This window comes from Octodon degus, unplaced genomic scaffold (genome assembly GCF_000260255.1).
Source record: "Octodon degus isolate 3935 unplaced genomic scaffold, OctDeg1.0 scaffold00009, whole genome shotgun sequence".
NCBI classification, from domain to species: domain Eukaryota; kingdom Metazoa; phylum Chordata; class Mammalia; order Rodentia; family Octodontidae; genus Octodon; species Octodon degus.
The window spans coordinates 14,758,026-14,772,313 of record NW_004524585.1 but is presented as its reverse complement, the minus strand read 5'-3'; the positions used below and the strand labels follow the sequence as shown (position 1 = coordinate 14,772,313).

The following is a 14,288-nucleotide window of genomic DNA, read 5'->3' as shown; positions in this document are numbered from 1 at the left end:
TGTGTAGAGATTCATGTGCTGGCTTTTCTAAATAATCTGAGAGCCTCTTAGAGGGCCCTTGTCTGCTTATCTCACTCATAGTTGTTTCCTGTGTAGAATCAGAACGCAGTGATCAGTTCAGCTAGGTTAATAGTGATATAGTAGGACAATCTAGTTTATAGGCTACATTTAAATTTTATCAGTTAAGTAGTGCCATTTATACGAGCTGCTTTTTTTCCTTCCAAATCAAGGATCATATCCAAGGCCATATATTATTTTCAGAGGTCATGTTTCTTTCGTCTCCTTCTGTCTGGAACAGTTTCTCAGCTTCTTGGGAGCGGGGGCGAGATCTTGACCTTAATAGATTTAAGGAATGCAGGTCAGTTTCTTCTATTTGAATTCATCTGTTTCCCTATGGTTAGGTGTAGGTTCTGGATGTGCCCTTCCTATCTGCCCATCTTGCTGGTGTTGGTCTAGTGTGATTCGTGCATCTTACCTTGAAGCTCATGATGTGTCTTTGTTAATGTCTTAGTTACTTTTTTCTTGTTGATGACACAAAACACCCAGTGCTCCATGCTAATGGGGGAAAAGTTGATTTAACTCACAGTTTGTAGAGGTTTCAGTTCCCAGTCCGCTGGCTTGAAGGCAGGCTGGTGTGGCGGAGAAGCAGCACTTCATGGTAGCAGAAGATAGCAAAAGCAACAGGAGAGGATGGAGAGTTAGCAGCAAGCTTCTCTGCCCCTTACATGCTAAGCAGGCCACCTGCCTAGGGCTGGTGTAGCATTTCCACCCTTAATCCCAGCACTGGACCATGAGTCAGTCCCCAAGTCTAGATTCAGCTACCTCTGAAAAGCCCCATGTAAAAGTGCGTGAGGCTTTGAGGGGACTTCTAGACACAAACCGTAACAGTTGGTAGTCCTAGTTTTGATCAGTTTGTAAGGTGTGTCTGCAAGTGTCTTCGCTGTACTGCTCAATTTTTCCCCTTTCTAATTAATAGTTAATGAGGATAATTAATGAATAGGTAAATAACCCATTCCTCAGCAGACTCATGTTTTGGCACTTATGTCCACTGATGATTTTCTAAGAATTCCTCTGCCTGTTTTGTAATTCCTAGCTGGGGTTGTATTAAATGGAAGCATTTCTCTTTTTTATTTATCTGTTGTGTGGACTGAGGCATCGTTGCCTTCACTGGGTTGTGATCCTGTACTATGGTGGCTTACTTTTATGGTCAGCTTTGGGTCGGCCCAGACTTACCCAGGAGAACCCCCTTCAAGCTGTCATCTGAATTATCTTTTTGTATTGGTTTGTTGCAATACGTAATGAGCACATGTATTGTGGGGTAGTTTGCTCATGTACACAACACATCTTAATTCTTTTCTCATTCACGTTCCTCCTACCCTCCCTGCTCCTGCCAATTCTCGCTTCCCTTCCAGTTTGCAAAAGCTCTATTTTCACTTTTTCCTCAATTCTTTTATTAGAACTCCTTTTCTTTCCTTCCTCCTCCTCTTTCCATCTCCTGTTCCCCTTCCCATTTGAAAAGATCTTTCTACTTCTTATTATTTCTCTTTTATTTCGCTCTTTGTTTATATTATGTATTTCTCATATGAAAAAAAAACATGTAATATTTAAAATGTGTGTCAGTTTCACTTAATGTTATGGTCTCAATCTTCTGCACCTCAGACTTATCTTTCTTTATGGCAGAGTATTACTCCATTGTATATAAATACTACATTTCTTTATGCATTTATCTCTTGATGGGGTTAGAAGTTATTTCCAGGGTATAGCTGTTTTAGGGCAGGCCAAATAGCTCACTGGATTAAAGTGCCTGCCAACAGGCTCAAGAGCTGGGGATTCGAGACTGGGCCAGCAATGGAGACTGGGCGTGGTGGTGCACGCCTGTAATCCCAGCTCTTGGGAGGCTGTAAACAGGCGGATCACTATGAGTCTGGTCTAGTAGTGAGACCCTGAACACCGTGTAGACCCTTCCCTAAAAATACAAAAAAACAAAACAAAACAAAGTATAGCTCTTTTAATTTGTGCTTCTATAAATGTAGGTGTGCATGTATCATTATAATTTGATGAGCTTAAGCATTTCACAAGGATACCTAGGGAAGGAATAACTAAGTAAAACAGATTTTATATTTTTAATCTTTTGAGTAATATCCATAGAATTTGTACTAGTTTCCATTTTTACCAACAAAAATAATAAAAGGTTTTTTTAATCTTGTAGTCTTACTAGCATTTGTTATTATTTGCTTTCTTGAGTCATTTGTTATCTTTGTGTTGTTTTAATTTGCATTTCTTTAATGATGAGTAATCTCAAACATTTTTCTATGTATTTATTGACCATCTGTCTTCTTCTGAGAAATGTCTGCATTTCAGTTGCTTATTTATTCATTTTTGGCCAGCTCAGCTCACTCCGAGGTTGGGGTTGGTACAGCATGTGGTGCTGGCAATCAAACTGTGGTTCCGTGCCTGCCTAAGCCTGCCTAAGCAGGCACTATAGACCACTGAGTATCTCACTGGCCCTTCCATTGCTTATTTTTGATTGGTTCTTTTATTTTGGGGGCTTAATTTTGATCTAGTTGTGTGTCTGCTTAGATGTTAGTCCTTTGCCCAAGAAGTAGCTGGAAAGAATTGTTCACCCATTCTGTAGATTGTTCTTCACTCAGTTGATTAATTTCTTTGTTGTGCAGAAGCTTTTTATTCAGGTGTGCCATTTGTTGATTCTCAGTTTTATTTCTTATCCAGTGGGTCTGTTCAGAAAGTCTTTGCCTGTACCTATGTTTTCAGCAGTTTCAGCATTCAGATATTTGATCTATTTTGATTTTTTAGTTTAATGCCTGGTGAGATGTATGAATCTAGACTCAATCTTCTGCTGGTGGGTATTCACTTGTCCCAATACCATTTATTAAAGAAGTGCTTTTTCTTCAAATGTGTGTCTTTGACCCTATCTTCAAAGATCTACTAGCTACATGTGTCTGGTGTTGTTCTACTTCCTTTGTTCTGTCCTGTTGATCCACAAGTCTGTTTCTGTGCCAGTACGGTGCTGCTTTTATCACTGTGGTTGTGTAATACAGCTTCAGCCTGAAATTATGATGCCTCCTCCTTTGCTGTTTTACCCAGAATTGCTTTTGGTACTCTGGTTTTTTTCTCATTCCATATGAATTTTTGGATTGTTATCTCTAGGTTTGTGAGGAATACCATTGGTATTTTGATGGGGATTGCATGAAATCTGTTTATCAGTTTTGGAAATATGACAATTTTGATTATATTGGTTGGGCCTCTTCAGGAATAAGGGCAGTCTTTCCATTTTCTGATGTCCTCTTCAATTTTTTTTTTTTTTAGAGTGATGTGATTTTTGTTGTAGAGGTCTTTCATTTCCTTGGTGAGAATAATTTCCAAATATTTAATTTTTCTTGATGCTACTATGAATGGTGTTGCATGTGTAGTTTCTTTCTCAGTAAGTTCATTATTAGTGTATAGGAATGCTATTAGTTAGTGCGTGTCAATTTTGTATCCTGACATATACTGAATTGATTATTAATTTTGGAATTTTTTGGGTCTGTAAGGTAAGGATCATGTAATTTGTAAATAATACTTGAACTTCCTTCCTTTTACGTATCTATTTTATTTCTCTTGCCTGTTCTGGCTAATGTTTCAAGGACTATGTTGAACAGGAGTGGTGATAGTGAGCATCTTGGTCTTTTTTGTTCCTAATTTTAGAGAAAAAGCTTTAAGTTATCTCCACTTAATATAATGTTGGCAGGAATTTTATTGTACATGGCCTTTTATCACATTGAGATAGGTCCTTCTGAAATACATATTTTCTGTAGGTTTCTGATTATTTTAATCTGTCCGTATGATTCCATGAACATCTATTTATGACCCAAGAATATGTTCAAGACTCACCTTGTACTTTCTCAGCCCTTTCTCTCGGGTTACTTTTAATCAAGAATGGTATTTAGAGGCCACGATCTTCGAGTTAAGTTGTGTTTGCTGGTACTTAGATGTTATTACATCTAAACCTTCCAGTGCACTGACCTGGGAAGTGTGTAGGTGTGAATGTGAAAGAGAGAGCGTGTATATATGTGTGTGTGTATTGGTGGACATGCAGGGGTAGATTCCTTCCTTCAGGGAGTCCTGCTTGGAGTATTGGCAAGGAGTAGCTGAAAAAAGTCATCATAGAATACAAAAGACTATGCATTTAGAATGGTTCTGAGTGTGTTGTGACTTCTTTATATTTATCAATTCTAAAAAATAATGCTTTTTTTTTTTTTTTTTATCACCAGGAGTGAAGCCTCGGTCTGGATGGGCCATTGATCCTTTTGGCCACTCACCAACCATGGCTTATCTTCTGAAACGTGCAGGATTTTCACACATGCTGATCCAGAGAGTTCATTATGCAGTTAAAAAACATTTTGCTTTACATAAAACGTTGGAGTTTTATTGGAGACAGAATTGGGGTATGTAGAGTTTGATGAAAGTTGAAGATCCCATTTGACCTAGATATTATTTCACATGTGTTTTAACTTTGTAGCTTTCATTTAGAGTATCTGTCTTGAAGATCTGATTACATAAAAATACTCAGTGCTATACTGCAATGATTTTCCACTGTATTTGTCAAGATTCTTTTAAATAATGATACTGGCAATATTCTCTAGAATACTATAGGTCTTTTCATGCCTACATGAAGTGAGTTGACATAAGCAGTTGGTATTGTGCACAGAACACTTCAACTTGCTTCTAGTTTACAGAAGCAAATCACAAATTGGAATGTGCAAATTGGAGCTGAATTGGTACCCAGTCATTAGCCTGGTGTTCTGACAGTGTATTTTCCATTTGCCTGTCTTCTCTTGACACGTTGGAAGAAATCTTGTTTGGAAACCTTAGTCTTGTCTTCCTGCAAGAGACCTCAGTTTGTCTGGATTATCTGTTTTTATGCTGTGCTCGTTGTGTACGCAGGTATTGTGAGAACGTACCTCTGTAGATCTTTGTTGAGGAAGAGGGAACAAAATTTAGGCTTCTTTCTTGGGAGGCCTTTGGATTTCCCAATACCTCTTGCATTCAGAACACCTTACATTTTATTTATACTTATGTCTTTATGTATGATTATTTATTTGCATTTATTTATTGAGCTTTAAGATGGGTTATGAATTATGTTACATACTTCATTTCCACTTGCTTGCTTAGTCTCTATAGCTCGTCATTAAGTGGTTTCTATTAGTTTCCCTTTCTTGTGGTGAAGAATTGTAAGCATAGAGATGTGAAGCTGTTTACCACAAGAGAGACAGGAACTGAGTAGCAAAGGTTTGAGTCCAGCACTACACCATTCTAACCTCCTGGCTCTCAGCCTTGAGTAAGACTATCTGACAGAGGATTTTGTTGCTACAATAACATTGGGAAATTGCTGAATTTCCTGTTTAATCTTTATCTTGTGTTTTAGGAAAAAAATCATTTCTAAATCTGCGTGGTAATTTCCGTATATGTGCTTCAATTTTCAGTTTTTCAATTAAGAAAAAAGAAAAAAAGGAAGTAAAGCAATTCATTGTTAGTATTTTTTTTTTTTTCTGGAAAGTTAAACCTGTGGGGAGGACACGAATTTGTAGGGGGTCTCATCCTGCATAATTTGAGCAAGTGCAAAAGAGCATGATAATTTAGAAAACAAAGCATTGTTAATTTAAACCCCTGCTTAAGTGATAGTCCAAATTCAAATTACCCATAAATATCAGTCAGAAATTGTTGAGTACTTTTATGTATTTAATACTGGGCTAGGAAGAGATATAGACAACCTCTTCCATGGTAAGGAAGTTGCAGTCTAATTTGTTAAAGTTCATATATAACTAAATGCCATAGATAAAATTAAATGTAGAAATGATCTGCTAAATATGGTATTAAGAAAGATAGTAAGCTGTTGGGTACATCTTGATCCCTAGGAAAAAGGAGGAGGAAGTTCTTGTACCTGTGACAGCCTCTGCACACAGTAAGCACTTGTGACCAGTGTCCAGCAGCGTCCGGGGTGTCACGCTTGTGAATGTGCCTCAGTGAGATAGGGGACAGTAAAGAAAAGGGTTTTTTTTTTTTGTGGTACCTGGGATTGAACTCAGGACCCTGTGCTTGCCAGGCAGGTGCTTATTCTACTGAGCTATCTCCTTGGCCCCCAGAAACATACAGGTTTTAGTAGGTTCAACATTTGCAACAGAAATGGTAATTATTTTAATTGTTTAAAACTGGAAAATGTTAGCATTTATTGGATAGATTTGAACACATTGCCTTTTGAAAGATGTTTTGAGATTAAGTTGATCTTCTTGGTGTGTTCTGGTTCTTAATGAAGCAGTTACTTTTACTTTTAAAAATGTAACTGTTGCATTTTGTTTTTATTATAAAAATAACATGTATCCATTGTTAGAAGTTGGAAGTCCAGGCCTACGAGTGAGGGGAGAGACTGCTCAGGATAGGTACTTCTCTCTGCTAGGTAAGCCTTCTAGTTTTGCTTTGTGGTAGACATCTGACCTTCTCAGGGCAAGTATCTCAGGGCAGTGGTCCAAACACATCAGCACTGATGTTTTAACTAAAAACAGTTCTGCACAGGTAATCACTACTTGAGTTCCCTATCTTTTTGTTTGCCAATATTACTTTATTTTTCCTGTGTGCCTTTCTGCTGAAATGTCCCTTGTCTTCTCCTTGCTGACCATCAGGAGAGAGCAGTCTTTTCTGTGCTGTGCTTCCTGTCCTGTGGGACAAGGATGTAAGCATTTGTCCCTTGTTTTCACGTCCCCTTCAGGCCCCCTTCTTCTTTTCTTCTTTCACTTTCACTTTTTTTGGCTTTTCCTCTCACTCAGCCTCTACATCTGAGGCCATAGCCTCTCAGTGTGTTCTGGGGCCTGTGAAGGAGCAGAGGTGGCCAGAGCTGGCATCAGGTGGGCATGATTTGGGATGAGGCAGTGGTAATTCTTCCGTCCGCTCAGGGCGTTTTCCTCTAGGTCAGCAGCTGCTGGTTCATGGGAAGGCTCTTTTGTCTCTCGTATTTAGGTAGTAAAGATAAATACAGGCTGAGATACGTTTTCTTCCTTCAGATTGGTAGTTGGTATAAACTGCTGGATTATGTGTAGCTGTAGTTAGGCTATCCATTTAGGGTAGAGCTTGCATAATGCATGTATAAAGTAATGGCATTTTAAACAGTTTGGGGAAAAATGTTGTCCATGCAAGTCTGTCTGTTGGCTCTTTATTTTAGACCAGGGATCTGTCACCGATATTCTTTGCCACATGATGCCCTTCTACAGCTATGACATCCCTCACACCTGTGGGCCTGATCCTAAAATATGCTGCCAGTTTGACTTCAAAAGGCTTCCTGGAGGCAGATTTGGTTGTCCATGGGGAATCCTCCCAGAAGCAATATCGCCTGGAAATGTCCATGTCAGGTAGGAAAATCTGCATTTCATAAGATAATGTTATGGACAGAGTAGCTACTGAAGTATCCATTGCTGCAAGGTTGAATAAATAGGTGGCAGTGGCCACCATTATCCTTGTTTAGGTCCTCATTCAAACCAGATCTAAAGAAACTTAAAAGTGCCAGAGCCTTCACTATACCTATTATGTGTTATAATTTAATGGAAAATGAACAATAGTAGATCAATATACAATGGCTAACCCATAATAAGCTATTTTTACCATCTTTTTTGCTCTCATTAAAAAAGCTTTCTACTGTGTTTGATTGATTTCGTATACCTTTGTTGATAATAAAACTTCTGGTCCCCATTGTACAAATTGGTAAGAAAAGCAACTCAACTGCAAAAACACATTTATTGAAATGGAACACATAAAGAGTGTAATTACCTGTTGCCTCAATAACAATTTCAGTCATTGTGAATGTGGTCCAACTCTGATGAATACATATCTTTGCATCTTTCTGATGTTTCTGACTTACAAAAAAGCTTTAATTAAGAATATTTATATGTAAACACATTTAAATAAAAATCAAAAGAATGGTTCTTTTTTTTTTTTAGAAGAAATGGGTTCTAATGAAGGGAGTGTCTCATTGAACAGTTACCTATAGCTTCTAATTTTGATGCTTCTGAAGTTTAATTTCTCCTCCCTCCAAATTAGTGGTATAGAATGCATTAAAATAAACCATGGTATTGTAATATTAAGAACTCTAAAGTGCTAGGCATATAATGTGGCCTTTTAAATAAATGTCTCTATGCTATCAAATCTGTCTATTAGAAAGTATGCATGAGGAGGAAAATCAGTTGAGTCTTTTAACCTTAATTAAATCCTGTGGTTATAATGGAAATGTTCTGGGGGGAGCTTTTCACCATTGCAGACCCGAATATGTTCCAGGGTGGCAGCCCTCGTGAAGGCATGAAGTCCTTTTCTTGAAGTCTGATCTCATAGTTGTTTTGCAAAACTGTCCAAGGCCAGGGCTCTGCCTCTTTTTATTTTCTTGGATTATACAGCAGTGAGAGCAGGTAGGGAACCCTGAGCAGCCATTTGCTAGGGTTGGGTAGCCACACTAAGCAAATAAACTAATGCCTTATCTTGTAGAAGGCGTAGTGAGAGGCAAGCAGGGTGTGGAGAGGTCTGACCTGTTTCCTTGAGCATAACTCTGTTTGTACTTAGAGCTGTCTGTACTTCTCTTCCTGCTCAGGCAGTTAGGTGCAGGAAACCAATGTAAAATTAGACAGATGTTTCCTTTGGCTGTTCTAGTGTTCCCTTAGGTGTTCAGTCACAGTATCCCTTTCATCTGTAGTTGATATATTTGATTTGTAAAAACTTCTTATTTGTTTTGGTTTTACTTTGTGGTTAATCTGTGTGATTTTTAATTATAAATAGTAATCTAACATCCTTTTTGATAATTGTGAAATGCTAGTAGATTATTAGTGAAGATTAAATACAATACTGTGGCAAATGCTAATCTGAGAAAACTAAGCATTCTTTATTATATAAGAACATACCTTATATTTTACTTATCAAGCTACTGAATTATTGGTAAAATTTATTTATTTATGTATTTTTGTACCGGGTCTCACTGCACAACTCAGACTCATAGTTATCCTCCTGTTTTAGCCTCCCCAGTGCTGGGATTATAGGCATGCACCACCATGCCTGTTCTTGGTGGCTAGCTAGGTGTGTCCAAGGCAGAGGTGACATGGCATGTGGTGCCAGGGATTGAGCCTGGGTCCTTGTGCTTGCCTAGGCAGATGCCTAGACCACTGAGCTATCTCCCCGGCCCAGTTGGTAAAATTTAATACATGTATTTGCAGAACAGTCTCAGAGTGTACCCATTTAAAGATAACATTAAATTCTGAATTTGATTAAAAGTTATTCATAGTTTTTTTTTTAAAAGCTTCTTTATTGATGTTCTTTGAGTTAGTTTTATAACTTTGAATATTATGAATTGAAATTGACTTTTGGATGAACCTTCACAAGAAAATTGGAATATCAGGTCAAAACATGACTGTCATTTAAGCAATAATTTCTCAAGCTTTGCCTTTATGAACACTGTGGGTTATTTGGTAGTTTACTTTCATTTTCACAAGACTTTTCTCTTAGTTTGTGCTTATTCTCAGGCTTCATCAAGTGGTGCCCAACTTGATATTTCCTGGGTTTCTTTTTTTTAAATGATTTTAGAAAATCAGAATATGAAGGATAAAAGGTGTTCATCGTGTAAGCTCGTTGTATTGAGTCGTGGGTTAAGCCCAAGGAAGTAGAGATCAAATTATCTTCTTTAACTCCTAAGCATTATCTGGTCTCAGGTATTGAATTGGATTATTGATGGCATAAAAGGATATTTTTCCCATAAAGGGGAAATATTGTTCTGTAACACATTGTTTATTATAAGCATTGTTTATTATTGTTTATTATATAAGAATATATATTTATTATATATTTATGTCTTTTGGTCTTGTTTAATGTACTTTGTCTTCTATGTGTAACTGTATTTTTATAATTTTAGATTAAATTAGAGAAAGCACTAGTAAAACAAATCGAACATCAAAGTTAATATAAATGAGAAGTCCTCATTTTAAAATATGGGCTATCTGGGATCCAGTTGCTATGCCTGGGCTTTAGGAAGGCACTGGTACCTTAATAATTATATACTAAAGATGGTTGCAGTTGTAGTTCTCTAAGGACAGACCATTGGAAAACTATGAGTGTTTCTAATGATAAGAATATATTAATTAAAACAACACTGAGATTCCATCTCACCCTGGAAAGAACAGCTATCATAAAGAAATCAACTAAAGCAAATGCTGGAGAGGCTGTGGCGCCAAAGGAACCCTTCTTCATTGTCGGTGGGAGTGTAGACTGTACCACCTCTGGGGAAATTGGTGTGAAGATTCCTCAAAACCTAGGATTAGAAGTCCTGTTCAACACAGCTACTCCCCCTCTGGGTATTTTTCCAGAAGAATTGAAACATCATACCATAGTGATACATATGCATCCATGTTTATAGCAGTACAATTTGTCATCACTAATCTTGGAAACAACCCAAATGCCCATCAACTGAGGAATAAATAAAAAGGATGTGGTATTTTTATACAATAGAGTATTACTTAGCTATAAAGAAGATAGATTTGAGGCTTTTATAGGTAAATAGCTGCCACTGGAGGTTGTACTCATAAGTGAAATAAATCAAACCCACATGTTTAAACATCATATTGTCTCCCTTGTGTAAGAACCTGAAAGAGTGTATAAAGTCTGCAAGATATATATGTATATATGCTTGGTAGTGTTTAAAATCTGCCTTATATGTAACACTCTAAAATGTAATAGCATGTACAGTGATTTCTTTTAATATAATAAACTCTTAAATTTAGATAGTTTCTTGTTAAGTTGTGCTGTTGGCCTTTTCTTAATATAACCCATATTTTCTTTCTTTTTTTTTGTAGGGCTCAATTGCTTCTAGATCAGTACCGAAAGAAGTCAAAACTTTTCCGTACTAAAGTTGTTCTGGCCCCACTTGGAGATGATTTTCGCTACAGTGAATACTCAGAATGGGATTTACAGTTCAGGAATTATGAGCAGCTTTTTAATTATATGAATTCTCAGCCTCAGTTTAATGTAAAGGTAATAAAGAAATCCTTCTAATATTGTATTTGAAGTTGAACCTTATTAAATGAGGCTCTGACACAGTATCTTTAATTCTCTTGTCCTGTACCACAGACTATCTTAGAGTAAGTAATTTTTATGTAAAAAGTATAATTAAGAGGAGAATAAGCATATAGTGTAGTTCCATTTCTAGAATTGACCTTCCGTTACCACTTCTTGGGGATTAAGCAGGTATTACTTTTACGTAATTGAAAATGTGTGCCAATTAAGCGTGGCTTTCATATTTCAGAGATGTCCTGTGTTTTGTGCCAGCACTGAAAGTTTACCAATAGTTTCTGACAGTTGAGTCTTGTGAGTCTTTGAGATTTAGTAATGTGACTGGCATTTGCAGATGAACATGTCTTGAATTTTGCAAGTGTCTCCTGTCCAGAGGATGAACTGGCATTTTTCTTAAGTGAAATGACTCCTAAAATTAATCATTTTCTTGTGAATATTATAATTTTTTTTAAACTTGTGGAAAATTTAAACAGAACCCTAGAGTGCTTAGAATGCTACAGAGAATCCCCTTCCTATCTCCGTGGCTCTGCTCCAACACCCATTAGCTTGGGGACTTCCTATTCTCAGCTATGTCCCCCTGTTGTGTCAACCCAGGGAGGGTCATTGCAGCACCATTCTCAGGTTTTATATAGTTTCATCTGTGACTGGTTCAGGATGTATCTCTAAGTGATACAGATCCTGCTTAAGATCATAATCATATGGTATCACATGAAAATTCCAATAATTTGATAGTATAGGGCTAGATATTATCAACTTCTCCTGATCTCCTAAAAGCATATATTTTTGAATAAAGATTTATACATAAGACATAGTTTTTCATTTTGCCAATATGTTAAGCGTTTTGAAAAATACACCTTACAGAGTCCATTTTTCTCCATTAGGGAAAAATTTTCAGCATAGTTGTGATATTCATGTGTTAAACTGTATGACAGAAGATCTGTGAAAATACTGGAGTAAGGAAGTGATATTACTGTGTTGGACATTAAAAGACTAATGAAGACCATAGTTTTTGTAGTAAGAATTCATGTTTAGTATCAGTTAGCTTACATAAAATATCAAGCTTATTTGAGCTACTTGGACTTAAATTTCTACCAGCTTATGAATTGTGCTAGGGACACTGAGTTCTATATTCCCTTGAAAGATGAAGCTTAACTGTGACTATGCGATATCAAGAGGTGGTATATATGTGGCTGTGATACAACTACGCGCATCTAAGCAGAATAACTTTGGAGTCTGATCTCCTACCTACTTGAAGAATTAGATCCTGTTTTTTTTTTTTTTTTTTTATTACTATATCTTCCTTTGATTGCCAACTAGGACAACTTTTGAAGCTATTTTTTTTTTTTTTTTTTTTCTTTTAAGATGAAGGATCAGGGCTAGCCAGATAGCTCAGTGGATTCAAGTGCCTGCCTAAGTAGATGTAGGGAATGGATTCTATCCCTGGTGTGCAGTGCTGGCCCTGACCCCGAGGCAGGCCGAGACGGTGATTGAGATTGGGCATGGTGGCGTGTGCCTGTAATCCCAGCACTTGGGAGACTGAAGACAGGAGGATCACTATGGGTCTGATCTGTATAATGAGACCATGTAGACCCTGTACTGAATACATTCCAAAAAAGATGAAGGATTGGGCCAGTGAGATAGCTCAGCGAAGTAAGTACCTGCTTAGTCAAGTGCAGGGACTGGGGTTCGATCCCCGGCGTCATATGCCATGCCAGGGCCACCTCCAAGCAAGCTGAGCCAGCCACCAAGACCACATGTGCCTGTGATTGCAGTGCTGGGGAGGCTGAGACAGGAGGGTTACTGTGAGTCGGAGCTGTGTAGTGAGACACTATACCAAATACAAGAGAAATAATAATAAAATTAAATAAAGACGTATCACACACACAAGTATGTAAATGTCAGTAGACAGAGAATTTTTTCAATCTTAAGAATGAGCTGAGAGCATCCACAGCACTTAAAAGAGTCCTTCGGGTCTCCCATCCCCCACCACCACTTCCTTCAAGTGTAGAGGAGGCTTTCACTTCTGTCCCACGTTCTTGCATCTTATATGAAGGGAATCCTTTGAGTATAGTTTTTGGTGTCTTACATTTTTGTTCACACTATGTTTGTATGTTTTATCCGTGCTCTTCCTTCTCAATGCCACGTCCTGTGTTTAGGATCCACTTGTTGAGAATACCACAGTGTATTCTATTATTGTTAAGCATTTTGGTTGTTCCTAGTTTTGTTTATTATAAATAAAAACACTTGAATGAAACAGGCATGTTCTGCTCACATGTGTGAGTTTATGTGGGTATAAAGTGGGTCCAAATTTTTTGGGTATTGCAAATGTAGATGTTTAACTATAGCAGACAATGCCAAGCAATATGCTAGCGCATCAGTTGCTGCATTTTATGTCAGTTTCAACTGCTCTAAGGCTTTACTCGGGCTCATGCTGTTAGATTTTTTCTTTCATTTTTTATTCTTTTGATAGGTATGGTGATTTTATTGTGTGTTTCCCTGGGTCTTGATGAGGTTGTACATTTCTGCTGAGGTTATTGCCACTTGAGTTTCCTCTTTTGTGAAGTGCATATTTAAGTCTTTTGATGATTTTTAAAATTAAATTGGGTTGCCTCTTTTCTTTACTACTTACAATTCCTTTGCATATTTTGGAGTGAGATTTTTTTCCAGATATTTATTATGCAAATTTTCCCCTGCTATGCTGTCTGTGTTTTCACTGAATGTTGTCTTTGATGAAGAGAAATTCTTAAGTTTAATTAAATTTGTTATAGCCATATTTTTCTTTACGGATTATACTTTGTAAAAAAAATTTTTTTTTACTTTATGACCACAGAAATTCATTTCTTGGGTGCAGCGTAGCTTTGTAGTGCGAGAGCCCTTCGCTGCACAGACAAGGCCCTGGGTTCCATCTCTCTAGCATCACAAAACAAAACAAATGGTGAAAGTCAGATGAGTCATTTCTCACAAAGTTATTTATTGCTTTACTGCCACCATTTAGGTCTTTGTCTAGGGTGGAGTCCTTGACTCATGTGAGATTAGGGATCAAGATACAGTTTTTGCCTGTGTGAGCAGCACAGTGGATTGAAGAGACCACAATTTCCTGAACTGTGTTTCAACTTCGTGTTTGTCCTTAATCTCGAGGAAGACATTTGTATGGGTCGGTGTCTGGGTTGTCTGTTCATTGTTCTTTGTCTATTTGGCTT

The 14,288-nt window shown here is 37.5% G+C and overlaps 1 protein-coding gene across 1 annotated transcript in view; it reads left to right on the top strand.

Moving 5' to 3' along the window:
• The window catches only part of Man2a1 (mannosidase alpha class 2A member 1), a 173,520-nt gene that overhangs the window by 62,259 nt on the left and 96,973 nt on the right, over window positions 1-14,288 (top strand). The window contains exons 6-8 of the mRNA XM_004625404.3: window positions 4,272-4,445; window positions 7,214-7,400; window positions 10,872-11,049. Of these exons, the coding sequence (XP_004625461.1) occupies window positions 4,272-4,445; window positions 7,214-7,400; window positions 10,872-11,049 (539 nt within the window). The remainder of the gene's footprint in view (window positions 1-4,271; window positions 4,446-7,213; window positions 7,401-10,871; window positions 11,050-14,288) is intronic.